The 25,523-nt window shown below is 44.1% G+C and overlaps 13 protein-coding genes across 13 annotated transcripts; 8 read left to right on the top strand and 5 right to left on the bottom strand.

The window, feature by feature from the left end:
- The first annotated feature begins 135 nt into the window (after nucleotides 1-135).
- On the top strand, nucleotides 136-1,741 carry V2V93DRAFT_373400 (FMN-dependent dehydrogenase). Its single transcript, XM_066910967.1, has one exon. It carries the CDS (start codon nucleotides 403-405, stop codon nucleotides 1,543-1,545), a length of 1,143 nt encoding a protein of 380 aa, XP_066764555.1. The 5' UTR covers nucleotides 136-402; the 3' UTR covers nucleotides 1,546-1,741.
- V2V93DRAFT_57806 (uncharacterized protein) lies at nucleotides 1,592-2,987 on the bottom strand. The gene has a single exon (XM_066912735.1). It carries the CDS (start codon nucleotides 2,938-2,940, stop codon nucleotides 1,639-1,641), a length of 1,302 nt encoding a protein of 433 aa, XP_066764554.1. The 5' UTR covers nucleotides 2,941-2,987; the 3' UTR covers nucleotides 1,592-1,638.
- Nucleotides 2,988-3,034: 47 nt separating this feature from the next.
- On the bottom strand, nucleotides 3,035-4,468 carry V2V93DRAFT_373396 (WD40-repeat-containing domain protein). The gene is made up of 2 exons (XM_066910966.1): nucleotides 3,992-4,468; nucleotides 3,035-3,941 (listed from the first exon to the last, which is right to left on the bottom strand). Exons 1-2 carry the CDS (start codon nucleotides 4,338-4,340, stop codon nucleotides 3,109-3,111), a joined length of 1,182 nt encoding a protein of 393 aa, XP_066764553.1. The 5' UTR covers nucleotides 4,341-4,468; the 3' UTR covers nucleotides 3,035-3,108.
- A 13-nt stretch (nucleotides 4,469-4,481) lies between these two features.
- On the top strand, nucleotides 4,482-5,474 carry V2V93DRAFT_401422 (uncharacterized protein). The gene is made up of 3 exons (XM_066912587.1): nucleotides 4,482-4,792; nucleotides 4,871-5,249; nucleotides 5,283-5,474. The coding sequence occupies exons 1-3, from the start codon at nucleotides 4,513-4,515 to the stop codon at nucleotides 5,371-5,373; spliced, it is 750 nt and encodes a 249-aa protein (XP_066764552.1). The 5' UTR covers nucleotides 4,482-4,512; the 3' UTR covers nucleotides 5,374-5,474.
- Nucleotides 5,392-8,449, bottom strand: V2V93DRAFT_373392 (uncharacterized protein). The gene is made up of 3 exons (XM_066910965.1): nucleotides 8,192-8,449; nucleotides 7,799-8,121; nucleotides 5,392-7,744 (listed from the first exon to the last, which is right to left on the bottom strand). The coding sequence occupies exons 1-3, from the start codon at nucleotides 8,320-8,322 to the stop codon at nucleotides 5,487-5,489; spliced, it is 2,712 nt and encodes a 903-aa protein (XP_066764551.1). The 5' UTR covers nucleotides 8,323-8,449; the 3' UTR covers nucleotides 5,392-5,486.
- Nucleotides 8,450-8,523: 74 nt separating this feature from the next.
- On the top strand, nucleotides 8,524-9,760 carry V2V93DRAFT_373390 (uncharacterized protein). The gene is made up of 2 exons (XM_066910964.1): nucleotides 8,524-8,929; nucleotides 8,993-9,760. Exons 1-2 carry the CDS (start codon nucleotides 8,827-8,829, stop codon nucleotides 9,385-9,387), a joined length of 498 nt encoding a protein of 165 aa, XP_066764550.1. The 5' UTR covers nucleotides 8,524-8,826; the 3' UTR covers nucleotides 9,388-9,760.
- Nucleotides 9,761-11,616, top strand: V2V93DRAFT_373388 (platelet-activating factor acetylhydrolase). Its single transcript, XM_066910963.1, has 2 exons — nucleotides 9,761-10,118; nucleotides 10,171-11,616. The coding sequence occupies exons 1-2, from the start codon at nucleotides 9,884-9,886 to the stop codon at nucleotides 11,421-11,423; spliced, it is 1,488 nt and encodes a 495-aa protein (XP_066764549.1). The 5' UTR covers nucleotides 9,761-9,883; the 3' UTR covers nucleotides 11,424-11,616.
- An 804-nt stretch (nucleotides 11,617-12,420) lies between these two features.
- V2V93DRAFT_57443 (glycoside hydrolase superfamily) lies at nucleotides 12,421-14,393 on the bottom strand. The gene is made up of 3 exons (XM_066912734.1): nucleotides 14,071-14,393; nucleotides 13,669-14,010; nucleotides 12,421-13,617 (listed from the first exon to the last, which is right to left on the bottom strand). Exons 1-3 carry the CDS (start codon nucleotides 14,284-14,286, stop codon nucleotides 12,757-12,759), a joined length of 1,419 nt encoding a protein of 472 aa, XP_066764548.1. The 5' UTR covers nucleotides 14,287-14,393; the 3' UTR covers nucleotides 12,421-12,756.
- Nucleotides 14,394-14,981: 588 nt separating this feature from the next.
- Nucleotides 14,982-16,826, top strand: V2V93DRAFT_387754 (MFS sugar:H+ symporter; the record flags this gene model as incomplete). Its single annotated transcript, XM_066912309.1, has 3 exons — nucleotides 14,982-15,183; nucleotides 15,236-16,006; nucleotides 16,060-16,826. The coding sequence occupies 3 exons, from the start codon at nucleotides 14,982-14,984 to the stop codon at nucleotides 16,608-16,610; spliced, it is 1,524 nt and encodes a 507-aa protein (XP_066764547.1). The 3' UTR covers nucleotides 16,611-16,826.
- Nucleotides 16,806-18,824, top strand: V2V93DRAFT_373382 (mitochondrial D-lactate dehydrogenase). The gene is made up of 3 exons (XM_066910962.1): nucleotides 16,806-17,079; nucleotides 17,138-18,669; nucleotides 18,728-18,824. Exons 1-3 carry the CDS (start codon nucleotides 16,890-16,892, stop codon nucleotides 18,770-18,772), a joined length of 1,767 nt encoding a protein of 588 aa, XP_066764546.1. The 5' UTR covers nucleotides 16,806-16,889; the 3' UTR covers nucleotides 18,773-18,824.
- V2V93DRAFT_57438 (uncharacterized protein) lies at nucleotides 18,751-19,961 on the bottom strand. The gene is made up of 3 exons (XM_066912733.1): nucleotides 19,680-19,961; nucleotides 19,516-19,620; nucleotides 18,751-19,449 (listed from the first exon to the last, which is right to left on the bottom strand). The coding sequence occupies exons 1-3, from the start codon at nucleotides 19,851-19,853 to the stop codon at nucleotides 18,820-18,822; spliced, it is 909 nt and encodes a 302-aa protein (XP_066764545.1). The 5' UTR covers nucleotides 19,854-19,961; the 3' UTR covers nucleotides 18,751-18,819.
- A 588-nt stretch (nucleotides 19,962-20,549) lies between these two features.
- On the top strand, nucleotides 20,550-21,873 carry V2V93DRAFT_373379 (eukaryotic porin-domain-containing protein). The gene has a single exon (XM_066910961.1). It carries the CDS (start codon nucleotides 20,581-20,583, stop codon nucleotides 21,724-21,726), a length of 1,146 nt encoding a protein of 381 aa, XP_066764544.1. The 5' UTR covers nucleotides 20,550-20,580; the 3' UTR covers nucleotides 21,727-21,873.
- A 244-nt stretch (nucleotides 21,874-22,117) lies between these two features.
- V2V93DRAFT_381714 (Cse1-domain-containing protein) lies at nucleotides 22,118-25,309 on the top strand (the record flags this gene model as incomplete). Its single annotated transcript, XM_066912120.1, has 5 exons — nucleotides 22,118-22,193; nucleotides 22,260-22,402; nucleotides 22,483-22,650; nucleotides 22,712-23,083; nucleotides 23,147-25,309. 5 exons carry the CDS (start codon nucleotides 22,118-22,120, stop codon nucleotides 25,307-25,309), a joined length of 2,922 nt encoding a protein of 973 aa, XP_066764543.1.
- Nucleotides 25,310-25,523: the final 214 nt, after the last annotated feature.

The following is a 25,523-nucleotide window of genomic DNA, read 5'->3' as shown; positions in this document are numbered from 1 at the left end:
TATACTGCTAGTGATACATTCGATCGCAACATAAACCATACTGCCATGCTTTCATCATAAAGTTATAGAATTCCAGCAGATAGATAAAAACAAAGAAAGCAGGCTCCTTTACTCTCCAGATAAAAAGTCTCATAAATTATATTTCCAGCGCAACAAACATGAGGAAGAGGATTTAGTTTTACATATGTACATTTTACTCTGACGAACCTCGGAGTTTCGACCGAGACAAGAGATTATATAATCCCAACCTTATCTCTATCTCCGTCGCTACGGCCTTATAAACGAAGCCACTAGCATTGAACCTCGTTCCCCGCAATTGCATTTCCATCTACGCGAATGCGATATAATCGTACACGTTCATCTCTCTATATACATAAAAACGTTTGAAATTAAACAAATGCGATGTTAGTCCTGAATGTTGACGATATAGAGCAGGCGGTTCGATCTAAACTCGACAAGATGACCTGGGACTTCTGGGCTGGCGGAGCCAACGACCTCATCACGATTGCAGAAAACAAGGCGGCCTATGAAGAATATCGCATTCGCCCACGGTACATGAGAAATGTCACTCAAATATCTACTCGACCCCGAAATCAGCTTTTCTCCGGCATTGACTTTACTATTCCGTGCGGTCTTGCGCCATCGTCGATGCACCGGCTCGCGCACTCAGACGCAGAACATGCGACCGCGAAAGCAGCAAAATCAAGATCATGGCCAATGGCTATTTCTTCGTATTCAACTCTTTCACTCGAAGACGCAAAAGCTGCTGCAGGCGACTCCCTTGTCTTTTTTCAGCTTTATGTCTTTAAGAATAGAGAAACATCCGCTGATTTGGTCCGACGCGCAGAGGCAGCTGGCTTCAAAGCCGTGCTGATCACCATCGACTCGCCATTTCTCGGTCTTCGTTTTGCCGAAAGTAGAAACAAGTTTACACTACCGCCAGGAACTGAGCCAGGAAACTTTGCTGGAGCTCGCTACGCTGGACCTATTGACTTTGCAGTTGAGAGCAAGAGCAAGAGTAAGGGCCCTGGCAAGAACGACGCGCTCGGTGATGCAAAACCAAACATTGTCGACCCGGCTTTAACTTTCAATGACATTAAATGGCTGAAGAGCATTACTAAAATGCAAGTGTGGGTGAAAGGAGTAATGACTGCCGAGGACGCAGTGGCAGCTGTCGACGCTGGTGTTGACGGTATCTGGGTTTCCAACCACGGCGGCCGCCAACTTGACCAATGCATGGCAACGCTACATGCATTGCCGGAAGTTGTGGAGGCAGTCAAAGGCCGCATCCCCGTTCATGTCGACGGAGGTGTTCGTCGTGGCTCTGATATTTTCAAAGCTCTTGCTCTCGGTGCTGATTTCGTATGGATTGGACGCCCTGTCCTTTGGGGTCTCAAGTATGGCGGTCAGGCTGGAGTAGAATTAGTCGAGCAATTTCTTGAAGACGAACTTCGACTTTGTATGGCTCTTTCGGGAACAACTTCCGTTAAAGAAATAAACAAGTCGTATCTTACTCGCCGAGGCCCAACTTGGGCAAGATTGTGAAAAGCTATAGAGATGCGATCAATTTTACTTTAGGATCCAATATATGATAATGCGCCATACCCAAATATATGCAATACAAATACATGCGATCACTCAAAACTCAAACGTAATCCACCCCGGCCAAGCTAGCTCGTCGCGCACTATCGCACGCAGCCTATCTAGAACAAACCTCTCTACTTTGCCCACATTCTTCAATACCGATCCCTTACCTTCCTGATCTCCAATTTCAGATTCGACTTTGATATTCCTCAGTACTTCAAAGTGGCGGGCGGAAGGCGAACTCATGGCACCATCAGTCACGCTACCGCTATTACCGACGTCGGATATAAAGCTAAAGTGGACACGTCGAGAAATGTATGCTAGCACTGCCATTGCATCGATTTCGAATCCAGTCACTGTCAACCGCACAGGAAGTGTAAGGAATCCAGGTGCTGGGTAGTTAAGACGAAGAGTAGTCGTAATTACGATCCGCACATCGCCTTTGTACACCACACGCAATAGAAACTGTAAATCCTCCTCTCTAACTGAAAACGGAGGCGGTTGCTGGTGTTGATGATGTTGCTGAGTCGGCGTCGGACTACTACTAGCTGTTTGGCGCGCGGCATAACTCGGAAATCGTCGTGAATCGGTCGGACTTCCAACGGTATTCCCCACAAAATCGTCGTCATCGTCATCCTCAACAGCATTCTCAAGCAAATCTTCTTCGCTGCTTAAGGATGATGGTGCATTGCTACCGATACTCTCTCCCGACTCGTCCCACAAACCGGATTCCTGTCGCAGTTCACCGTCAGAGTTGCGCCGCGAGATCACAAGACTTGGAGACAACGAGGTAGTTGCTGATAGCCGCGGAAAAGAAGTATGTAATGGAGGGGACCTGATGAGTGGAGGAGTGAGAATCGGATGAAAAAAAGGTATGCCACTAGATACTGAAGACGACGATGCTGCAGAACTTGCCGCCGACTGACTCGCGAATCTAGGGTTGCGAAACCTGATGTTTGATGCGCTACCAAGTTGCCGAAGACCACTGCTGCTAGGTCTGCTGCTACTGATACCACCATTCATATTTGATGTAGACGAAGAGGCAGACACGGGGGCAGACGAATACGATGGTGCGGGTGAATGGATCTTCGGCTGCCCGTCCTGACTCTGTTGTTGCTGCTGAAACAAACTCGGATCACTATCATCCTCATAAAACTCCGGATATGGATCACCAATATGCTTTATTTCAAGCTCAGGTGAAGATGAGCCGAGGTCAAATGCGAGAACGTTGACGTTTGCAATGTATGAAGGTAATGGCATTTGCTGGAATTGAGCATGCAAAAAGTCGCGAATATTATTTGATAGACGAGAATGTTCGGCTGGGCCAAGGGCTTCCCAGTTTATGTCTATTGACATTTTTTGCTGATTTGTTTTGCTTTTTGTGTTGTTATACTGGATGTAATGATTTGGGATAATACAATGTAGTTAAATGCATCACGTGATTAAAGTTGTGTTCGCCATAAATACCCACTTCTACATTATTATTTACCATAATTGCTAAAAACATATAATATACAGTATTGATTAGTAAGGCCTGAAGCGCTTCTCTTTGATCTTCTCTTTCCTCTTCTCCTTGCTTTTGGGTTGATGTTTGTGTTCCTCCTCACGCGTATGCTTCCGGTTCCTGCTTTTACTTTCTTGCCATTCACCTTCGCCATCACGTAAATCTCGATTCTCAGGCACTTTCCAAGTATGTATACATCCATCCTCGCCACCACTAAGCACAAGGCCGTACTTTTCATGCACATTGACAGATCTTATAACCTCATTTGCATGCGCGTTTTCAAACTCTATACGATTTGTAGGCCTCACCTCTGCGTTTTCGATTTCAAGCAAAGTTAGTTTACTTGACGAGTTTCTTCCAATAGCAACGTATCCGTTTATGGTATCGACGTCAATAATGTACTCGCATCCCCAACTTTCTCGCACGTCTCCGTACTCTTTTCTGTCATCCTCTTGTTCAGTTTCCGATTCGTCGTCTTTATTTGTCTGTTTGTAGACACTCCATGTTTCAATGTGGGAGGCGGCATATATTTTATCATTTAGGAATCCAGTTAAGTGGACCGACGCGCCATTGTTTATAACTTGGGCGACAGCTTCGTCCTCGTCTGCTATACTAGTGTCGTAGCGGGTGATAAGCGCATCTGTACCGGCAGATAATAAAGAATGACGAACCGAAGGGTGAAACGACACAACAGTGATGTCATCGTTGTGCGAATCAACATATGTTCTTAGTGCTTTGGAAGGGGAACGGAGGTCGTAGAGGAATACGGACGCGTCCTGTGACTGTAGCTCTGTCCCTGTCGCTAGTGTGTTTGTGAGAGGCGAATAGGCCAGCGACAGTAAAGGTGTAGATCCTAAATAAAGTTAAATACGGAATATACAAAAAAGCAGAGAGGTGAATAACCTTTTGACATCGCCGCAACCGACTTCATAGTTCTCAAATCCCATACCTTTACTACTCCATCCTCTCCAGCCGTAGCAACGACCCCTGCTTCACCAAGTCCAACTACCCCACTTATATTTTTTTCATGCACATTGTAGATTGAACTGACTTCGCTAAGTAGCCCACCCTCTGTTGAAAGCGTAAGATCATAAATCCGCAGCGAGCGATCAGATATTGACGAAACAACCTGACTGTCCGATAGTCTATTGATCGTGTACACGTATTCTCCGGAAATTGATACTGAGGATAGATTTATCGGCCATTTAAATGTTTGTGCTTTTGCTCCTTGAGAAAATAGATACCGCGACATGCTTACCAGTCCTATGCATATATATAATATACTGATTAATTCGGAATCTATTAAAATTTACGGCATAAACCACTCAGTGCGGCGTTTAGGTAGTTTCAATTTCTGAATACACAACGCGTCAATCGCGTGTCAAGTTGTCCACGGAAGCAAATAGCAGACAAATAGCAGTAAAATGGCAGAAGAATCATCCTCCGCACCAATTACTCCTCTCAAGTACAAACAAACGCAAGGTTCATATGTTCTTGCGAAACCTTTTCGATCGCCACTCAAACGACCCGTGCGATCGTATGATTTGCAAAGCACACCCGATGCGTCTTCTTTTGTTTGTCAGTATTCTGCCGAAAGTTCACCATCATCGGTCCAAATAGGGGATTTTGGGAGAGATTCTGAGGATTCTATGGTGATCAAGAGTAGTAAATTTCGTGAAAAGTTTCTCAGCATAGCTAATAATGGTTCGCTTGTGTCTGCTCTTCAACCATTCTTCTCTGCTTATCCTGTTTTTATGATACCATTACTAATAAAATAAACAGAAAGAAAGACAATTGATCCGATTCTGATCAAACAGGAGTCATCTCTTGATTTGACGATTCGCCATCTGCGCTCGCGACTTCAACAAATTTCTCAGGCTGCAAAGCATGAGCAGGCTACGGTTATACTAGCCAACGGCGCAAACGTGTCTAAAGAGGAATCTCTTATTATGCTAACAGATAGATGGCGCACAGCGTCACAGTCCGCTGCGAAATACCTGTTTGATCTCGCACAGGCTCGGGTAGCAAAAATGGGCGGTGTATCTGAATTTAAACGACGAAGTCGGAAGCGAGGCTTTGACGGGGACGACGACGAAGAGGACGAAAGAAAAAAACGGATAGAGCAAATGGGTGAGCTCGAGTATCAGCGTATCAGGGATGAGTATGATTACGATGTTACTGCTCAACAGGAAAGGAAGGCTGAGGATGACCAGGAGGAAGAGTTCACAATGGAGATGATGCTTACTGCTCTGAATGTAGACTATCATCTTGTATTTACTGATTGATTTTAACCTTTTGCCCTATTTTGCTGTTTGCTCTAGTTGCTATCTTGCTTCTGTTCTGATTTGCTTTATTCTAATGTACATTTTTAATCTAAATCCGTTGTCGTGAATTTAGCCTATGCCTCCCTTTGTCCAATGACATCCAACAGCTTATCAAACACTCGATCAAAATCGCCCGTAGCATACTCAGGCCTCGTAAATACTTGATCCACAATACTAGGCGCGAGGACAACATTCTCTCTAGCAGACTCTATCACACGATCATCAGAGTCAGCCCGTTTACTCTCACTAATAGTAAACTTGCCGCTCTTAGGATGCATGATCGCTGTTACACCTATCGGTTCTTCATCTTCAGTCTCTACAACTGTAGCTGGGGCAACGGATGCAGTAATTGCTGATGACCTGCGCTTTCCGGTCTTCGAGTCAGGTGCAGATAAAGTATACACTAATTTATCAGTATCGATAAATGTGTATCGTTGCCGAACACCTCCAGAGACAGCATGTACCGCAGCAATAGGTCTAGGATGCACAAGAACGTGCACAGGAAGATTCGATGTCGGAGAGAATACATATAGATTAGAGGCAATAGATCTCACTCGGTGGTGTGTGACGATGTGGTTGACTGCAACAGCAAAAGTACTGCTACCAAATGCAATGAGCGACTTCGAAGACTTTGGAGTATATCCAATCTCTGCCGACCAAGAGATTTTATCCTGCAGGATGTCAAATACGGTTACACGCGACTGCGATAACGCAACAATAGACGAATCTAGAACTCCTAAACCGCGTACGGGCCCTTCAACAATTCCTGCAAGAGTGCGTACAATATCAAATGAAGCTGAAGCGGAAGAGCTCAAAGGCACTGAAATTACATGCACTAGTGATCCAATGCCCATAATCAGCAGACTCCCATCTGCTGCCCAACTCAATACAACATCATCGCGCTCTTCAATCTCATCTTTTGCGTTGTACAATAATGACGACCGTGCAATGCTGGCGGCATAGCTAGGTTCGATGATATGTCTAGCAGACCACTCAACTTGCCGTGCCTTGTTAATCTTTGGGTATCTCGGGCGCCAAAGTCTTACTCCACCTCCGTGACAGGCAGTCACAAATGCTTGACCACCATGGAATGATGGTGGCGCAGCTACAAGAGCTGCAGCAGGTACATTAACACCCATAGGGGAACGTACGCGGGTAGCCATATTCCAGCTAACAGTCTCTTTCTCGGATTCAGAGCCTGCAGCCCAGAATTTAAGTGTCACGCCAACATCACTACGCGAGAGAAGACCATCGATAGGTTGAGTGTAGGTCTCGTCAACCGTAGCCATCCACTCGCTGTTGCAACTGATAGCAAGCTGCGAAATTACCGGATCGGTAATAGCATCTTCAAATAGAACTTTGCCGGTCTGCAAAGTGCGAGCAATAACGTGCGTGCCAACCTGTTCCCCATTGGTAGCATCGTAGATCTGAACCTGCGCATTTTGGCCGGTAGAAAGGTACCAGTATGGATACGAAGAAGGGGAAAGACTATGAAGGGCTGATGGGAACAGTGAGTAATTTGGAATAGCATAAGCGCCCACTTTTGCAATCGCATTTACAGCCGCCTTAGCCAACTCTGTAGATTTTGACAAATGTATTAATCGCAGGGAAGATGAAGAGAGCATGCTGCCTGTGTCATATGCTGATGTGAGGAAAGGCGGCAAAGTGGGAAAAGCAGGTTTTGCACCAGAAATATGTAGTCGCGCGTCTAGATCAGTTGCTGCAAAAACAACGATATCATCGTAATTTTCGCCTAATGAAACTGCATAGGTAGTCGAATTTTTGTCAATGACAATGTCAGTAATTGGGCCTGGTAAGCGAGGTAAAAATTGAACATTGCTAGTGTCTAACTGCCAAAATAGTAGCACCTTTTCGTTTCCTCCTGATAGAAGATAGTTTCCATCAAGTGAAAACGTCAGCGCACGCACGGGTGACAAATGCCACTTGAACGATCGAATCATATACGATTTGGAATCAGAAATTCGGTAAATCAAAGTACTAGCGAGCTGCTCCTCGCTAGCATCTGCGTCGACGATCGGATAGTAAAGATCAATAACCCCAGACGAGCCACCAAGAGCAGCGATACCGGAGTCTGAAATCGCCACTGTAGTCGATACTCGCTGGCGCTGAATCGAGACGCTTACTATTGATTTTTTAGATTCTAGATCAACAAATTTTCCAACAGTGACTTCTTCTGCTTGCTGGCTGCGGCTAGCGGTTTGGAATATGAAATGCGAACGGGATTGGGAAAGAGACAGAAGATGCACGTCAAGAATCTCAAGAAGAATGTCAGGAGTTTTTTCTTCAAGGCATACTCTTACAAGAGAGAGATCTTTAGAAAGTTAGTACGATAAAAGGAACAAAAAAAAAAATTTTGTAAGCATACTTCGATCTTTGACGCCGTTAGAGACCGCAAGAACGAAGACCTTTCCGTCGGCCAAAACATCGATAATTTTGTGTATTCTGGCAACTCCATACTTATTCAAATCGTGCAGAACCGGGTCCTTCGCATCATCTTGCCAGTCTATAAGCTGCACAGATCCGCCTCGTCGCGCAAGCCATAGCTTCGGATATCCCTCGCTCGTGACCTCTGAATCAAGCACAAGATCAACTGCGTAGGTAGCCTCGGCAATTTGCATTCTAGCCACGCATTTTCTAGAGGAGAATTCATAAAGCCTGATCTCAATAGCTGTTAGGACGGCAATATATCTGCAGTGAATAAGTTAGTAAGACGAACTGGGGATCAGAATTCTCTTTTTCTATTTTTGCATTTGCGTACCGTCGATTACTAGAAAACACTGGAGGAACGCTGACGAGTTGCCCGCCTCGCGCACCCGACAACTTCCATCCTTCTCTATTCGTGTGCTTACTGCGCTTTCTATGCTGACTTCTCTGCTGCTGTTCTGCCATTACCAGCTGATGAGTGATGCGACAAGCAGAAGTGATCTGTTTGAAAGAGTGTAGCAAATTTTCTAAGCTCCCAATTTTTTTAATTTTTTTTTGTCCCAATTCAAAGAAGTTTCGAGCCGCACCATTAAAGTTTTTATATCTGCTGTTTGGGTATTGTAGTATCACTGAAATGAGAATATTATGATTCTAAAATTTGTAGCTCAGAACTGAGGTTGTATAAAGCTCGTTGATCGACAACTATAGTAAAGAAATCAATAAAGAGGAAAACTCCTGCATACCACCGTCACCAGTTTTAAATATATCGATTGGTTGCCGGTACTTCTGGAACCAGATTAATCTCCTCCTATTAACTCGAGTCCGGTCGATAACCGATAAGCATTCAGTTTTTTTCTTTATATTGTATATTTACACCACAGCACTCAGGTATCGATACTATTCCTGTACCTAAAGCTCATTATTAAGTCATACTTGGGTCAATTGGCTATACTATAATTTACAGCTACAATGTCCTCTTACCCTATCTTTAAGCCGGTGTTTCATCTTTACATTAATGCCGAGAACAGTGAGGTCGTGAGCACTTTTGAGAATGGCAGGCCCGGAAAGAGAAGTATGCATCCCAGCATATCTAAAGATTTAGTTATTTCAGAGGGATTACTAACACGCGGCATAGTATTCGTTCAAATTCACGAGGGATACTGCGATTCGACGGACGACCACTACCCGTTCAACATCAAAATCAAGTCCGGTACAAACTGGCTCTATCTCTCCCCCGATAATATTCTCACCCTTGACGTGCGTCTGCGCGCAGAGACTGAGGATGGTCACGGAGTATATATCCATTACGAGGGATACACAAAGCCCACCCCTGCCATGAATGCAATCTTTGACGGAAGCGGGTCGCACATGGAATTTGGCGAGACAGAGTTCTTCATCAAGCCAGTCATTGAGACTGATGCGCCAAAGGAAGGATGGGTTAACAACAAGTTCTTGATTGGAAAGGGTCGCTTCGTACGAAACGAGAAGGGTGTTATGGGTGCCGAGTATTATATCTCAATGTGCCAATAAGAGGCTGACCGAATTCTTACTTTTGCAAGCTCATGCTCCGATAGATAATATACACATTAAGAGAAAGTTGATGTGATAGATGATATTTGAATTTGTTTTTAGTCTCTGGCTATCAAAGGCGATAAATGTGACCTCACCCTGTCAGATACTCCAAGAGATTGCTCATGTTTAATTATTATATATCATTAAGCAACCAAGAAATCATTCTGCAGCATCAGTAAGAATATCAATAACATTCTTAAACGCTACAAAACAACTTAGTAAACAGATTGGAATCTCGTCGCTAACGAGTAGTCACTATTCGTAAGCGCCTCGGCAATTCTGTCTTCGAGCCGCGCCACCACCGTCGACTCGCCGAATGCTATTTCGCTGCACTTTTCTTCGCATTAGCTTGGTAATAAGTTTTTGGTACATTTGTATTACAGTTGATATTCTCATCTATTGACAAGGGGGTGCCGTTGCTCTTTTAAGCACAGCTACAGGAATACGTCGGGTCATGCTTGGATCGCCTTCAAAGTACCTTACGCCGATACTTCCGCCTTATTCAGGTCCATACACCGTCGGCTCGGTTGAAGTCGAAATTAAAGCGCCATGGCCAGCAAAGTACGATGCGATAGGAACGTCTGTTGAGACTTTACTATTTAGAGTGTTTTATCCGGGCAAAGTGGATGAGGGAAAGAAACCAGAACATCCGTATTGGTTTCCAGGCGGCAACCGTGAATACATCAAGCGTACGTCGACCACTGTTTTTTTCTGCATAGCTGAGATTGACTGGTTTTACAGATTATATAAAATTTTTAGGAAGATCTTCCGCGCTTGGCTCAGTACTGGCACGAATACCATACGTTTCAGATGCGGTTCTGCCATGTCTATCTGACGTGCCATTGCTTGCGCCACCGGCCGGTAAAAAATGGCCCGTTGCAGTATTCTCACACGGTTTAGGAGGTACAAGAAATGCATATTCTCAATTTTGCGGCTCGCTTGCTTCACATGGCCAAGTCGTTATTGTTCCTGAGCATCGTGATATGTCGGCGCCAATTACCTATGTACGCGACTTTAATTCTAAGAGCAAGCAATTCAAGCCGGTGAGTTATCGAAGAATGATGGAGGTCAATGAGACGGCACGTATACTCCGTACCTTTCAGCTTGTGCAGCGGGTGCGGGAGATTGTATCGATTTTAAAGGTATTGCTGGAACAAAAGATTGATCTCGTACCCCTGACATATCTGTCAAAGCCGACGGCAGCAAAAGTAGACTTTGATTGGGAATATGTTGACACTAGTCTTGAAAAAGTTGTTTATAGCGGACACAGCTTCGGTGCTGCTACTGCTGTAGCGACAGTCAAAGGAGTGCATCATCTGCTTGATTTTTTGTTTGAGCGACAGACAACTGCAGCAAAATCAAACAATACCGGCGCAGAGAAAAGGCCAGAGGACATAGAAATGTCTGAAATCGATGCATCGGATATGTTTTTGAGACCACAGCCAGCTTGTGCGCTTGTGTTGCTTGATCCATGGCTGATTCCCGTTTACCAGCTGATGGCGGTGCCGCTGCTTGTTCCTGCTATTGCCAATATGTCGCAGTCATTCTACGGCTGGTCGTCGAATATGAAGCTAGTTTACCAGCTCCTTACTAATTCCGCAGTTCCTGAGAATATTCGGCCGAAACCGGAAAAGGTCCATCTTTTCCTGACTAAACCCTCAGTTCACCACTCACAGAGCGACTTCGCACTACTTTTTCCCGGATTTACGCGGTATGCCTTCAAGTTGCCAGAGTGCACGTTTGAGACACAGACCGCGGTTATGAACATGAATGTCTCTGGTTGTGTCGAGTTTCTTCGCGAGCAAGGCATACAGCTCTACGATGTGTCTGGGGACAAAGACGAGGGCATAGTGCTGAGGGAGAGCAGTGAACTGGAGGAAGGGGTGCAGACTCTCAGCAAGGGATATCTTGTAGCTGGAGGGCAGACCAAGGGATGGTCGAGGTTGGATATTGAGAATGACATCACTGTTGTAGATATTTTAGAAAACGATTGAATTTCCCAAAATAAGTTATTTTTTTTGCAATTTTTTTTCTATTGTTCTTTTTTGAACTTGGTTAGCAGTCATGTCACCTTTCAGAGTTGATCTTTGTAAATCTCTGAATTGGTTGATTATTTGCCTGATTTGTAGGTGTCTGCAACGGTGTTTATATTATTCAATTCATTATTTTCATCTCTCAAAAACAAAATGATGTTGAAGAATATCTACAAGTAACTACATCTTTATGACGCGAGTGCATAGCGAATGAGCCACCCGTTCTCTTCCGTACTTCTTTTTCCCCTTTTAATACCAATTCCTCAACCAACAATCATGACCGTGCAATAAAAGATACCCAAATACAGCTCACTATTCAAGCCTTTTCCAACCGACCAAATGTTAGCCTTTACACGGTTGTAAAGACAATCGTATAATATTAAGCCAGCGAAGAAACGGCACAACTGCTAGCATCCTAGTATATCCAATTGTTAATCTTAACTTTATCAGAAGAGCGTGTTGTCATACGAGTGGTAAATGAGTTGGAGTTGCGAGGATTCCGTTGTCGGCGAGGTTATGTAGAAGATTTGGCCAATTTGCTTTTGCTTTGGGCGACGTGTCAACCGCACGCACCAAAAGTAGACAGGCAAGCTGCTAAAGAAAAGATGAAGTCACGTAAGCGGGTCCTTATAAGAAAGTCGAGCCTTCTTTTCAAGGGGACACATGAGGGACCACTTTGAAATAGTCATCGAATCAACATCAGATAACAGAGCACGAACAGCGTGGAGATTGCGGTTTGACTACAGATGTTTATATAAAATGCGAATCCCTACAGTCAGCTCCAGCTTGAGCAAAGGTAAAGAGGTTAGGAGGTGGAAGGGTGAAGAGAGGAGAGGGAAATGTAGTTGCAGAAAGGAGATTGATAGTATACCGGTTGTGTTATCCATCCTAATTACAACTTGAAAATTGTAAGGGCTATTCAATGGAAAAAAAAAAAAGACAATATAGGCAACAAAATCTTTTATTTACGTGATGATTTCTCTTTCACCATTGTATTTATTGAACTAAACCAGCAAAGTAAACTAACCCATACTAATCAAATATTTTATATTTGATTGCAAGTACTCGTATAAGTGACATCACAACAATGCCGGCAGTTTATTGCACTTTCACATATATGAAACAAAAATTGCCAACTCAAAGATGAAACTGAGCGCAGGGATCGAATACGTTGCATTGCGCGCCAGATCAGTCGCCTAAGATACCTAGGCACGTTTCATAAAACCCTAATACTCCAATACCATTTATCTCACCATTCAAACATCGCGAGCAAATCAGAAAGGAAAAAAAAAAATCAAAGCTCGGCATCTGCTTTCAAAATCGCATTCAATGGGCCTCGCTTCAAGCAATTCTCAAACTTGAAGCTAGCTGCCAATTCATCAAGCTCTTCAAATGACTTATCCTTGAAATAATCAGCATAATAATGAACCATAATCTCACTAACAACACACTCTCGCATAGCTCGATGCACAAAGGTTCGCATTCCCCAGTGATGCGGGTATATGATCCGATGATACTCACTCGGAATTTCCTCTTCGAGATGCTTCATCATCGGTTCGTAAAACTGAGCGCAGTATTGATCGTCACGACCCCACTTATCAAGTCCCATCCGCTTTTTCTTTTCAAGAAAAGGTTTCAAGAGACGTATATACGGGCTCTCAGGGTCAGTGTACACCATGCCTTGGAATCCGATATCTTTGTACGTCCAAATTGACCAGCTCATCTGCTCCCCTTTATAATTCTTGAGTTGCTGCCCAAGAAGATTGAATCGACATTGGTTAATAGCTTCGTAGTTTTCTTCATTCGGACTAGCGTAGACAGGACCAAACTCGCCATTCCAGATCGGCACATTGTGCTTTACCATAAACTCGATCTTGCCCTTATACTGCTTCTCAAGCGCCGCATTTTGAGCAGATGCTCCCGTGTACTCTTCGTACATTGGAAATCCTAAAAGCGCATAATCATGAATAGCATATACGCTATTAGGAAGTACACTTGTGAATGCAGAAAAGTCTCTCGCATAGGTGTTGGCATCCAGGAACAACATGTGGTTCGGATCAACTTTACGGATTTCCACCTCGACTCGTTCATAAAACGCAATCAAGTCAGTATGCTTTGGGTCACCAGGCTCATTCATAGGATTGTATCCAGCGATCTGTCAAAGTCATTAGTCACGCTCTTCTTGATGCACAAATGATACTCATACCCATGGATTATCAGCATATCTAGAAGCAATCGCAATCCACAATTGAATAGCACGATCTTGAAGATCCTTAAACTCCCAAAACAATGCCTTATGAATTCCGGAATCAGAATGCCATCCTTGATTCTGGCCACCCGGAAATGCATGCAAGTCCAACACCGTATAAATGCCCTCCTCGGCACAAATGTCAACGACACGGTCGATAAGTTTAAAACCAGACTCTTTGATGACCGAAGGATTGCGATCGTCCATCAAGTGACGGTAATTGATCGGAATGCGCACACAATTAAGACCGAGTGATGCAAGAAACTTGGCATCGGATGAAGTAAAAAAGTACTCGGTCCACTATATACCGACGTTAGCTACTTGATCTCCAAATCTGTCTTCTGAAAAGCACAGACTCACCTTGTCAAAAAAGTAATTGTATTTTTCTTTACCCAAGGCCTTCAACATCGCACCTCGCAGCTCATGTTCGTGCCCAGTATATCCAGTGATAAAATTCTCCATGTTGAGATGACCACCAGTGGCACACCCCTTGAGAATAACAACATTTCCGTTTCCGTCGACGATGTTGCGACCGTCGACGCGAAGGAAAGAGAGACTTGAAGCTGAGGGAGACATCTTCGAAAGAAGTAGAGGGTATGACGAAGAATGGTATGAAGAAGAAAAAAAAAAGTGCCTGATCTCAAAAACGCCCTATATTTATGTACCACCTCCGGGAATAAAGAGACTGCATTCACAAGTAATAGCCGGTCTCAGGCAGATTAAAAAGAGACGAGAAATAATTAAATCAGCATTATAATGATATGATATTTATCCATACTGCAGTTGGCGATCAAGACAGCGGAATACTATACAGCAGATTATCCGGCTCACACAGATGTGTCGGATAAATTTCCCTTAATCGCTTCATTCCAGCAGCGGAAACCCAATCTGTTCCTAAACGGCAAGCGCTAAGCAATAAATGCCACCCTCCTGATCCTTTGCTTACAGCCTTCGTCGTAAATAACCCCTTGTCATCTAGGCTCAGCGGGCTAGGGTGCATAGGGTTAACCACTTTTTCCCCGCATTTTGCCGTGCAGCTGCGGGGCAACTATTCGCAGCACAATACAAGAACCCGCTAAAGACTGGCAGCGGCTAATCTCTAAGGAAACAGGCTGGCCAGCATGGCCGGATAAAGGGGGATGATTCCAAAGTCTTCGAGGTAATCTAGAGATCATCTGGCTCGATCCACACCGTAGAACCACAATCCTTAATCCTTAAAATGTCGCTGATCGACCTATACTGCTGCAACTGCATCTTCTGCCAGCACAAAGATGAACAACAACAAAACTGCAGTAATGGAGGAGACGGAGGTCAACGCGATTCTCGCCCTTGACACGACGCCGTGGTACAGAAAGAAGAATCTGCGTACGCTCTACTTCGTCCTTGCTCCCTCTTGTCTCGGTGTCGAGATGACGTCAGGCTACGACAGTAGTGTGCTAAATGGCCTTCAGGCTGTAGACCATTGGGGAAACTGTAAGCAGCAGATATCTGATAACAGTATAGAAGGTTTTTAACAGACACGCAGATTTCAATCATCCGAAGGGCGCTATTCTTGGTCTCATCAGTGCAGCCTTCTCCATTGGCGCTGTGATCGCTCTACCAGCCGTACCTTTCTTTAATGACAAGTGTGGCCGTAAGCCTTCAATTATTCTCGGCAATGGGTTTCTCCTTGTCGGCACAATCCTGCAGACTTGGTCAGTCAATACCGCCATGTTCCTTGTTTCCCGCGTTCTCCTTGGCCTCGGAATTCCATTTGCTGTTAGCGGTGCCTCGCAGCTGATTGCTGAGCTTGCTTATCCCCGCGAACGTTCAGTCATGACTGGCCTATTTAACGAATCGTGGTATGTGGGCGCAATAATTGCGGCTGGTGTTACGCTTGGGACATATAATTACGACTCAAACTGGAGCTGGAGGCTTCCGTCGCTGCTGCAAATTTTGCCTGCTGTATGTTCAATGACGGCCATTTGGTGGGTACCTGAAAGTCCACGATTTTTGGTATCTAAAGACCGACTGGAAGAAGCGCTCAAAATTCTTATCAAGTATCATGCCGAGGGAGACGCCGACAGTGCATTTGTAGCAGCGGAATTCAAGGAAATCACAGACACTATCAGGCTAGAGGCTGAAGGATCAAAACACAAGTGGATCGAGCTTCTGCAATCGCGTGGAAATAGACACAGAGTTGCTATTGCATGCTGTATAGGTCTCTTTGCGCAGTGGGCTGGTAACGGGCTTGTCTCATACTATCTCTCAAAAGTTCTCTCCTCGGTTGGAATCACTGAGCGACACGACCAACAATGTGTGTACCTTATCATAATTCTTCTAGAAATAATGAACTGACACTTAGTATAGCAATCAATCTTGGGCTCATGTGCTGGAATCTGATAACCGGAGTCATCGCCGCCTTCTGCACAAACCACTTGCGTCGACGCACTCAGTTTTTGACCGCGTACTCTGGGATGACCGTGATGTTTGCCTCCTGGACTGTTGCATCAGCGCGATTTGCTCAGACAGGTAACACTTCTGCCGGATCAGCTGTTGTGGCATTCATTTTTCTATACTACGCGCTGTACAATTTCATGATGCCTCTCACATACGTGTATGGTACAGAGATCTTCCCTTACATATATCGCGCAAAGGGTATTGCTATTGTGCAGACATTTAGTCGTGCGGCGACAGCCTTCAATCAATTTGTCAATCCTATTGGTCTAGACAATCTCGGATGGAAATACTACCTGGTGTATGATGTCTGGCTTGCTTGCGAGACTCTGATCATCTATTTCCTGTATGCAGAGACTAAAGGACCCACGCTTGAAGAACTCGCGTTTATTTTTGAAGGAGATGGAAAGACTGCTACCGTCAAGAGAGATGTGTTGCACATTGAGTTGGCCGAGGTGGAGTAATGATTCGACTGTAATGATCTAATTAGCTGAACTTGACTTGTTGTATTTCCTTATATTTTTGATAATTGTATTTCTGCCTGCGAAGTGTGACCAAGATGTATTAAGACCGACTGCAGTTACCGAGTAAGTGTTAGTGATTAGAGTTTAACGAAAACTCAATTCTGACTGGCCTGGCATTACTTCGTACGGCTAGCTGCAATTATCGGATTAGTGGATTTAATTCTATATTATCAAATTTCCAGATTCAAGAAGCATATCTTGCTAAGTTGGTGACATAAAATGTCTTTTCTTTTGAGGACTTTGAGGCGTTCTGCTTCTTGTCAATATCATCATTCACTCCGCTTTGCTTCTACTAAAACCCCCAGACCGCGACAAACCCCATCTTCTCTGCCGGAAATTGGTCCAAAGCCAGTCTCTCGAAATGTAAAAGCTCTAAGCAATCGCAAGCAAGCAATTCGCTTGCTTATGAGTATGGTTCTTTGTATTTTCTTTACAGATGTGACGGAGAGCTAATCATGTTGTCGCAGTTGTCTCTGCATCGGTTGCCGTTGGCACACTCTTGAATGAGTGGGTTACGTTTGATATGAAGCGTCGGGCCGCTAAAGTTCTCAACAATAAGGGTATTAATGACACTTCTACGTCTCCACTTAATAATCTAGCAGAGCCGGAGTATGCCAATGCAGCCGATACCGCAAAAGCTTATGCGGAAATTACTACTGTTCTTGGACTCGAAAACGTGTCTGCTACCGTCGACGATATTTCTAATCATGCTGATTCGGCTTGGATGTCGCATCATGCCGAAGCTGGGCAAAGACCCGGTATGGTAGTATTTCCTCGTTCGACTGAGCAGGTGTCGCAGGTGCTCAAGATCTGTCATAAGTACAAAATTCCTATTGTACCATTCTCAGGCGGAACCTCACTCGAGGGACATTTTATTCAGACCCGAAATGGTCTCACGATCGATTTCAAAAATATGGCCTCCATACTCGAGCTACACGAGGATGACTTGGATATTGTTGTGCAGCCTGGATTGGGCTGGGAGAAGCTCAATGAATATCTAAAACCGCATGGTCTTTTTTTCCCCCCTGATCCTGGTCCTGGAGCTGAAATTGGTGGGATGATTGGTACCGGATGCTCAGGTACTAATGCCGCTCGTTATGGAACTATGCGAGAGTGGGTGCTTTCGGTAACTGTTGTCTTGGCTGACGGAACTATTGTCAAAACCCGAAGGCGGCCTCGCAAGTCCTCAGCTGGTTACAATTTGACTAGTTTGGTGATTGGAAGTGAAGGCACACTTGGTCTTGCCACTGAGGCAACCTTAAAACTCGCAGTTTTGCCACAAACTTCAAGCGTGGCGGTGGCTACATTTCCTACTATCAGTAAGGCTACAGATACTGTTCAGCAGCTTGTGCGTCAGGGAATACCAGTCTCGGCAGTCGAGTTATTAGACAAAGAGATGATGCAGTGTATCAATCAAGCTGGTCAAACAACGCGCTCATGGCGCGAAGAGCCAACATTATTCTTCAAGTTTGGTGGCACAAGGTCTGGAGTCAAGGAGCAGATTGGTCAGACGCGTGCTATTGCAAATAAAAATGGCGGTAACTCGTTTGTGTTTGCTAGCAACGAGGCTGAATGCTCAGAGCTTTGGGAGGCGCGAAAAGAGGCCCTGTGGTCCTCGCTTGCCTTAGGAGCCGATGATGATATGACATGCTGGACGACTGATGTCGCTGTCCCGGTCTCTCGTTTATCAGAGATTGTGACGAGTACCAGAGAGGATATGGATAAGTCTGGAATCAGAGGCACAATTGTAGGTCATGTGGGCGACGGTAATTTCCATGCTTTTGTTCTTTACAATGACCACAATAAGACTGTGGCAGAGGGTGTCGTACACAGGTTGGTCGAGCGTGCGATTGAAATGGAAGGTACATGTACAGGAGAGCATGGTGTTGGCATGGTTAAGCGGCCATACCTCTTAAGTGAGTTGGGAGATGAAACAATCGACACCATGCGTCGAATAAAACTGGCTCTGGATCCTTTGAGACTGCTTAATCCGGACAAGGTATGGCATTGATATTCCCATTTTTGTATGAAATTTGTGATGGCTAACAACTGGGCAGGTAATAAGTGTCGATCCTACTGAGGTATTGCATAAATTGGATTAATATATATTGTAATGCCCTCATGAAAATGTAACCAAACACCCTGTCTCCTATCGATAAACATCAGCTTTACTTTCAAGTTCGTCTTCTAATTTTTCCTGTCTTTTTTGCTCTTTCCAAAGAGTATATGATTTGGGCGCTTTGATGTTAGCTGCGCTACCCAAGACATATCCCTCGTAAGAATCCACTTTGGGAATGACCGGAGGCTTTGCCAGCACATTTGCTTCTTGAGCTGCTCGTTCTGTAATTTCTAGATCAAGTGTAGCATCCTTCATTCTTAATTCCTTTGCCTTTTCAATCTTTTCTCTCATGGAGTCTGGTTCTCGATCATCATCTACATTCCGCCCTTCAATTTGTTGGTCCTTTTGCCGCAGCTGCAATTGATCTAACGAAGCAACAACCTCTTTCACGTCTCGATCGCTAATATCCTCCCCGGACGCTGTCTTTGCCTCTAGAATGTCGTCGAGGAGCGTAATACTCTTCTCCCATTCTCCATCTCCATTTCTTAAGTATGCAATATCTAAACGCGCCCATACCGCTTCTTCAGATAGCTGAGCTCGATAGATCATTGAGGCTTGGAAATGGCGCTTAGTGCAGTATTTGCGAAGGTAAGAGGACGCTGAAGTTGGTATTCCGGGAGTAGCCGTGGTGTATTCTATTTGTGGCGATGTCTTTCCATGCTAATGATGACTGTTAGAAAACAATTCAAGAGAGAAACTAGAATGACAGTAAACGAGACAGCTTACTATAATCTTTATAGGTTGAAGAGGACATATTGGATAACCGCAAGTGTGCAGAACATTTCTTTCTGAAACTATATCGTCATAGCTGTCAGGCGTTAAAAATCGAGACTGTAAACAGTTTGTTAATTTAATTTAGTTGTCGGCCATCCAACAAATATAAAGCATACGGCATATTTCAGAAACTCAGCGTCAACATTTTCGGTCATAAATTCAATCAGCAGTAATATGATTGTATTTGCTTGCCTGACTGGTACAAGGCCTGGAGCTATAAATCGGCTAAGAATAGTTTTTGAAAACTTAGCCAGAGGAGATTCACTTTTATACTTCGAAATATCGTTCATATTGATGTTGTTTGCATCATTGATAATTCAATGATTCGGCGATTTAAGGATTCAATAATATTAGTTAATGAATGGACTCATGTTGAATTTTCTTTAAGCCGCACAAACTCCCAGCAGTCAAGTTTGGATTCTTTCTTCATTAGTCTGAAACAATATTCTAATTGAATGAATCACATAGACGAATAAGATACTTATAAGTACTGGTCTATGGAATTCTTATTTTGGATATCTTATTCTGAGTCTCAATATCCTACTGGCATGTGCAGTGTAATGATATAATATGCGAAAAATTTTTATGAGAAGCTTTCCTGATTCAATCAATACTATGTTCAAACTTGAGCCTATGTTAGGATACATCGGATACAAAATGAAAAGAGAATGTATCATCGTATGCTGAACACAATAATGATTTAGAAAATATCCTGCAGGATCAAAACATACAGATTGCTTCTCAGGCTTAAAAAAAGGATGCAGTACTAATATGACAGGGCTGACAGACCCATATAACTCATTTGCACATATAAATAGCATATCTAGATTGGAAGAGGACTAATTTTACATCACAATTGACTTGTGTATTAGAGTAATTTGAAAATCAATCAGCATACAAATAACAGTCCTGATTATTTTAGTCACGTGAATGGGCAAGGGCTGCAACTGAACAATTTTTTAATTTTCAGATCTTCAGTTCACCAAGCATTTACGAAATTGCAAGATTGATCAAAAGATGGCAACAATCGACGAAGTTCGCTCAGAAAAGTCGCAGCTTGAGCTTGTAGGATTAGGAGTTCCAAATGCCGTTAAGGATTCTATTAAGGCTTCCTCAAAAGTTCCGGTCGTGAGCCATGTTCTTGGATTGTTTGACGCAATCTCGAAACGTAGGACTGCCTTTGGACTCAGCACACCGCCAAAGTTTGAAGACTTTTCGCGCGAAGTCGAGAAAGAGGTCTTGACGACATACTACATGGTTCCCGGTCTACGGGCTGACCTCAACTACACCGCTGCCGTCAAGCCAATGTTCAATGTGATGCAGTCCTTTGCCGTTGGCAATGGTCGCGACAACGCCTACACCTTCGCCGGCATTTACGCGACCAACAACGTTTTTCTTCGCGGTGCCTTGGACTCGGACAAGGCTCTATCGGCGCATATAGTCGGCAGACTTTCTCCCGCCATTATCGGACGCATCCAGGCTCACGCCTCCGACCGCGGCACTCAGGCTGTCTATGAAGTCGATGTACCTTTCTCGGACTCGATACTTTGCATCCGTGCGGCAAACCCTTCTTTTCTTGATAGCAAGTTTACTGGAATGTCTTCCTTCAACTTTTCCCAGTCAATCACTTCCAAGCTCGCTCTCGGTATCTCAGGTCTCTGGCAACGTCAGAGTCCTGACTACCCCGCGCAGGCCGGCTTCGACCTCGGCGGGCGCTTCTCATCCGACCTCTTCACTGCCTCCGGATCTTTGTCCGCTCAGGGTATTCTTGGATTGAGTTATCTGCAGAAGTTCTCCGACAAAATTCAGGGCGCTATTTCGACCAGCATCGACCTCACCGGCATGGCGGCTGCAATGGCTGGCGAGGCCCCCGGTTCGGCTTGCACCACTAGTGCTGCCATCAAGATGGAGTACCCTGATCAGTCTGTCCTCCGTCTACAGGCTGACTCGCAGTACAAGCTGGCATTCGTCCTGGAGCGCATTGTCGCTGACACCATGCGTATGACTATTTGCTCCGAGTTCGACCAGGCCAAGACTACATGCAAGCTCGGACTTGGCCTCCAGTTTGAGAGCCAGAGCGAGTCTGTTGAGGGCGTTATGCGGCAAATTCAGACCTTGAGCCAGGAGGAGTCGAAAACCTATCTTGCCGTGCCACCTCAGTAGACGCTATATATAACAAAAATGGGTTCCGGGTTTTTGTCTTTATTTTGTCATACTCACGTGTATATGTTTGCTGTATTTAGTAGAATGCTTTTATTTTGTAATTATGTCTCTATTGAACTAAATACGCTACATTTTATCGTTTCTTCATGTTTCTTCATAGTTCCCTACGATCCCGACGGTTCGTACGAACAATTTGTAGAAAGGACGTCATCACGAAAATAATCAGGGGGAGAGCAGACCAGCTGCGCGAGCTGTGCATTTGAAGCCATAAATGTGCAAACATTTGGAGCTACATATAATGTAAACAAACGCGCGAGATCTCTGGAAAAAACTCTACCTTCATTCACAGCATCGTGCGCGTTCGTATTCTTTCTTCAATTCCGAATAGACAATGGCATCGGCTCAGGATATGCGGAGCTTGTCAGATCTGCTACAGGCGTCTTTGAACCCTGCGACTGCAAAACAAGGTATGCTTGTACTTTTTTCTCACTTCACCGCTATTGTTCATTAGTTGACCGATTTCTTGATCTTAGCCGAACAGTCGCTTCGTGGAGCTGAGTCTCAGCCAGGATTTTCAATTATGCTATTGAGACTTGTTGCATCAGATCAGTTTCAGGCAAACACTCGATTGGCGGGATCGCTTTACTTTAAAAATTTTATTCGAAGAAAATGGACCGTACGTATCTTTGCTATTACGCTGTCGTATAGGTAATGCGTTCGAACTGAAATTAAAATTTAATGTTGATTGATTTTTAGGACGAAGAAGGCAATTATCTTATCCCTGCGACCGACGTTGAAGCTGTAAAATTGGAGATTGTCGGACTTATGATCTCTTTGCAAGGACCACTTCAGATTCAGCTTGGGGAAGCCATCAGTATCATGGCAGATAGTGATTTCCCAGACAGATGGACCACCCTGATTGATGTGTGAATTTCCGGTTTTTTCAACTTCAGAGGAGCCACCATAGCTAACAACTCATATGTAGGATCTTGTCTCTCGTCTTAGTCCCAATGATGTCTATACTAATAACGGTGTACTCCGAGTAGCACATTCCATATTCAAGCGATGGCGGCCTCTTTTCTCCTCAAATGCTTTGCTTCTCGAAATTAAACATGTCTTGGACAAGTTTTGTGCTCCATTTATGACTCTCTTTCAGCAGACTGATGTATTGATCACCCAAAATGAGGGAGTCAAAGATGCTTTGATTCCGCTATTTCAAAGTCTGCAACTCATATTGAAGATTTACTTTGATCTCAATTGTCAAGATCTTCCAGAGTTTTTTGAAGATAATAAGGATCCTTTGATGGCTCTGGTACTCAAATACTTAAAATATAAAAATCCTTTACTAGAGACTGATGTAAGTACATAGCAGAATTTGAGAGCTAATAATTCATGAAGCTTGATACTAATATTCATTCAGGACGAGGATGAGACCGGCTCACTGGAAGAAACTAAATCGATTATTTGTGAGCTTTTGCAGCTCTACACTCAGCGATACGACGATGTTTTTGGAGAGATGCTGCCACCTTTCGTCGATACTACTTGGAATTTACTTACCACTACTGGCCCTGAACCTAAATATGATGTTCTTGTCAGCAAAGCTCTTGGGTTCTTGACTATAATTTCAAAAAATCAGGACCGCGCTCAAGTATTTGGCTCACAGCAAATACTGCAGCAAGTAATTGAGAAAATTGTTCTTCCAAATATGTCACTTCGCACCAGTGATGAAGAAATGTTTGAGGATGACCCAATCGAGTATACACGACGTGATTTGGAAGGTTCTGATAGCGACACGCGAAGGCGAGCAGCTACTGATTTTTTGCGAGAGCTAAAAGAGAGATTCGAGGGATTGGTTACTGAGGTAGTCATGTCATATGTTCAACACTATCTTAGCACTTACAACTCAAACAAGTCTGAATGGCGCGCGAAGGATACGGCTGTATACCTATTTTCTTCAGTAGCTGTGAAGGGAACTGTCACTGCGTCAGGCGTATCGGCAACAAATTTGTTATTAGATGTTGTCGGTTTCTTTTCGCAAAATATTGCTCCTGATCTAATTGATAATGAGACACATGCAATTTTGAAAGTCGACGCGATCAAGTTCATACACACTTTCCGAAACCAGCTGACAAAAGGACAGCTAACAGAGGCCTTCCCTGTTCTTTCGAGTATGCTTATATCTCCCGACTACGTCGTGTATACGTATGCTGCGATTACAATTGAGAGAATTCTGTCAATTAGGCAGTCAGCACACAATAACTCTTTACTTTTTGATAAAGACGATATTGCGCCTGTTGCTAAGCAACTTCTCACAAATCTTTTCGGGCTAATTGAGAAGGGCACAACTCCAGAGAAGCTTGCCGAGAATGAGTTTTTGATCATGTGCTGTATGAGAGTTGTCCTCACTGCGAAGGAGTCGGTTGCTCCTTATTCGGAAATGATCGTACAGCATCTAGTTGGAATTATTGAGGAAACTAGCAAGAATCCTTCCAATCCCAAATTTACTCATTATATGTTTGAAACTGTCGGTGCGGTTCTGCGGTATGCTGCTCCAAACAAACCTCTAGGAACTTTTGACCGCATCTTGTTACCTGTGTTCATGGGAATTCTTGGGCAGGACGTTACAGAATTTATGCAGTACGTTTTCCAGCTGCTGGCGCAAATATTGGATTTGGCACCGGTAAACGCTCATTTCCCGGACGCTATTGCGCCTCTAGTTAGGCCAATCATGGCGCCTACATTGTGGGAAACAAGAGGAAATGTACCTGCGTTGACGCACCTATTGATTTCTATACTTGCGCGCAACCCTGAGATTTTTGGCCAGCAAAATTTGATTGAGCCTATATTAGGTGTGTTCCAGAAGCTCATTGCATCCAAGGCCAATGATCACTTCGGATTCGAATTGCTGGAAAGCATCTTTTATAATATACCCGCTGCTCAGCTTCGTCCATACGTTCGTCAGATTGCGCTATTAATTTTACAGAGGTTACATTCTTCACGGACGGACAAACTCGTCGTTAGAGTGGCACATCTGGTGTATTTTCTCTCTGCAACGATAAGCGCCAATAAAGAACTTGGACCTGATTTTGCGGTTAGTTTGTTTGATGAGGCGCAGCCAGGGATCTTTGGCGATATTTTTGACGCATTCGTGGTTCCCGCTACGCCAAAGTTGCACTCTGTGGTTGACAAGAAAATTGCTGTGATTGGATTAACTCGGATTCTATTTGAATCTAGCAAGTTTAATGCACAGTACGGTACGAAATGGCCTAAAGGAGCGGGAACTCTTGCGTCCACCCTACTCTCTGACAGTTTAGTAGGTGTTTTTGATGGTCCAGCCACTCAAGAAGCGACAATTGATCCTATCGGAGACGAAGAAGTTTCCTTTGGAAGTTCTTTTGCGCGACTTGCCACTGTTACTGTTAAAGTTCTCGATCCGGTTAGCGAAGTAACTGACGCAAAGAAGTACGCAGCGGACACTGTTAAGAAAGCCTCTTCTGGTAATGTGAGTGTCTGTCAAGCGAACATGGGTAATGTTACTCCTGAAATTGGTAGTTCATTGTCGCGACTGGCTGGTATGGCTTAGGTTAGCATTTAGAAGTATGTCAAGTATGATAGTCAGATTGAATAAGTGGATGTTGCATATAAAATAGAGATGACTTTACGATTCAAAAACCTGAAAAGAAAGACCATCGATTAAAGACATATCACGGACAAATTAACACTGTTCTAATTCGGCGACCCCTTTTACTCTCAGAAACAGTTCAAATGTACCTGAATATGCTTATTGAAGGCACCAC

The sequence above is a fragment of the Kockiozyma suomiensis genome, assembly GCF_038497685.1.
Source record: "Kockiozyma suomiensis strain NRRL Y-17356 unplaced genomic scaffold V2V93scaffold_11, whole genome shotgun sequence".
NCBI lineage: Eukaryota > Fungi > Ascomycota > Lipomycetes > Lipomycetales > Lipomycetaceae > Kockiozyma > Kockiozyma suomiensis.
Note: the sequence above shows the minus strand (reverse complement) of the source record. Positions and strands in the feature narration are given on the sequence as shown.

Coding starts and splice junctions, on each gene's coding strand:
- V2V93DRAFT_373396 (XM_066910966.1), bottom strand. CDS start 4,340: ATGTCGCGGTATCTATTTTCTCAAGGAGCAAAAGCACAAACATTTAAA. Junction 3,942..3,991: donor GGTTGCGGCGATGTCAAAAG/GTTATTCACCTC, acceptor AACTTTATTTAG/GATCTACACCTTTACTGTCG.
- V2V93DRAFT_57806 (XM_066912735.1), bottom strand. CDS start 2,940: ATGTCAATAGACATAAACTGGGAAGCCCTTGGCCCAGCCGAACATTCT.
- V2V93DRAFT_401422 (XM_066912587.1), top strand. CDS start 4,513: ATGGCAGAAGAATCATCCTCCGCACCAATTACTCCTCTCAAGTACAAA. Junction 4,793..4,870: donor TCTCAGCATAGCTAATAATG/GTTCGCTTGTGT, acceptor TAAAATAAACAG/AAAGAAAGACAATTGATCCG. Junction 5,250..5,282: donor TATCAGCGTATCAGGGATGA/GTATGATTACGA, acceptor TCAACAGGAAAG/GAAGGCTGAGGATGACCAGG.
- V2V93DRAFT_57438 (XM_066912733.1), bottom strand. CDS start 19,853: ATGAACGATATTTCGAAGTATAAAAGTGAATCTCCTCTGGCTAAGTTT. Junction 19,621..19,679: donor CTGAGTTTCTGAAATATGCC/GTATGCTTTATA, acceptor AACTGTTTACAG/TCTCGATTTTTAACGCCTGA. Junction 19,450..19,515: donor TTCAACCTATAAAGATTATA/GTAAGCTGTCTC, acceptor AGTCATCATTAG/CATGGAAAGACATCGCCACA.
- V2V93DRAFT_373379 (XM_066910961.1), top strand. CDS start 20,581: ATGGCAACAATCGACGAAGTTCGCTCAGAAAAGTCGCAGCTTGAGCTT.
- V2V93DRAFT_57443 (XM_066912734.1), bottom strand. CDS start 14,286: ATGTCTCCCTCAGCTTCAAGTCTCTCTTTCCTTCGCGTCGACGGTCGC. Junction 14,011..14,070: donor ACAATTACTTTTTTGACAAG/GTGAGTCTGTGC, acceptor GTCGGTATATAG/TGGACCGAGTACTTTTTTAC. Junction 13,618..13,668: donor GATATGCTGATAATCCATGG/GTATGAGTATCA, acceptor TGACTTTGACAG/ATCGCTGGATACAATCCTAT.
- V2V93DRAFT_373390 (XM_066910964.1), top strand. CDS start 8,827: ATGTCCTCTTACCCTATCTTTAAGCCGGTGTTTCATCTTTACATTAAT. Junction 8,930..8,992: donor TGGCAGGCCCGGAAAGAGAA/GTATGCATCCCA, acceptor CACGCGGCATAG/TATTCGTTCAAATTCACGAG.
- V2V93DRAFT_373388 (XM_066910963.1), top strand. CDS start 9,884: ATGCTTGGATCGCCTTCAAAGTACCTTACGCCGATACTTCCGCCTTAT. Junction 10,119..10,170: donor CAACCGTGAATACATCAAGC/GTACGTCGACCA, acceptor CTGGTTTTACAG/ATTATATAAAATTTTTAGGA.
- V2V93DRAFT_373382 (XM_066910962.1), top strand. CDS start 16,890: ATGTCTTTTCTTTTGAGGACTTTGAGGCGTTCTGCTTCTTGTCAATAT. Junction 17,080..17,137: donor AGCAATTCGCTTGCTTATGA/GTATGGTTCTTT, acceptor ATGTTGTCGCAG/TTGTCTCTGCATCGGTTGCC. Junction 18,670..18,727: donor GACTGCTTAATCCGGACAAG/GTATGGCATTGA, acceptor ACAACTGGGCAG/GTAATAAGTGTCGATCCTAC.
- V2V93DRAFT_373400 (XM_066910967.1), top strand. CDS start 403: ATGTTAGTCCTGAATGTTGACGATATAGAGCAGGCGGTTCGATCTAAA.
- V2V93DRAFT_373392 (XM_066910965.1), bottom strand. CDS start 8,322: ATGGCAGAACAGCAGCAGAGAAGTCAGCATAGAAAGCGCAGTAAGCAC. Junction 8,122..8,191: donor GTGTTTTCTAGTAATCGACG/GTACGCAAATGC, acceptor TATTCACTGCAG/ATATATTGCCGTCCTAACAG. Junction 7,745..7,798: donor TAACGGCGTCAAAGATCGAA/GTATGCTTACAA, acceptor AACTTTCTAAAG/ATCTCTCTCTTGTAAGAGTA.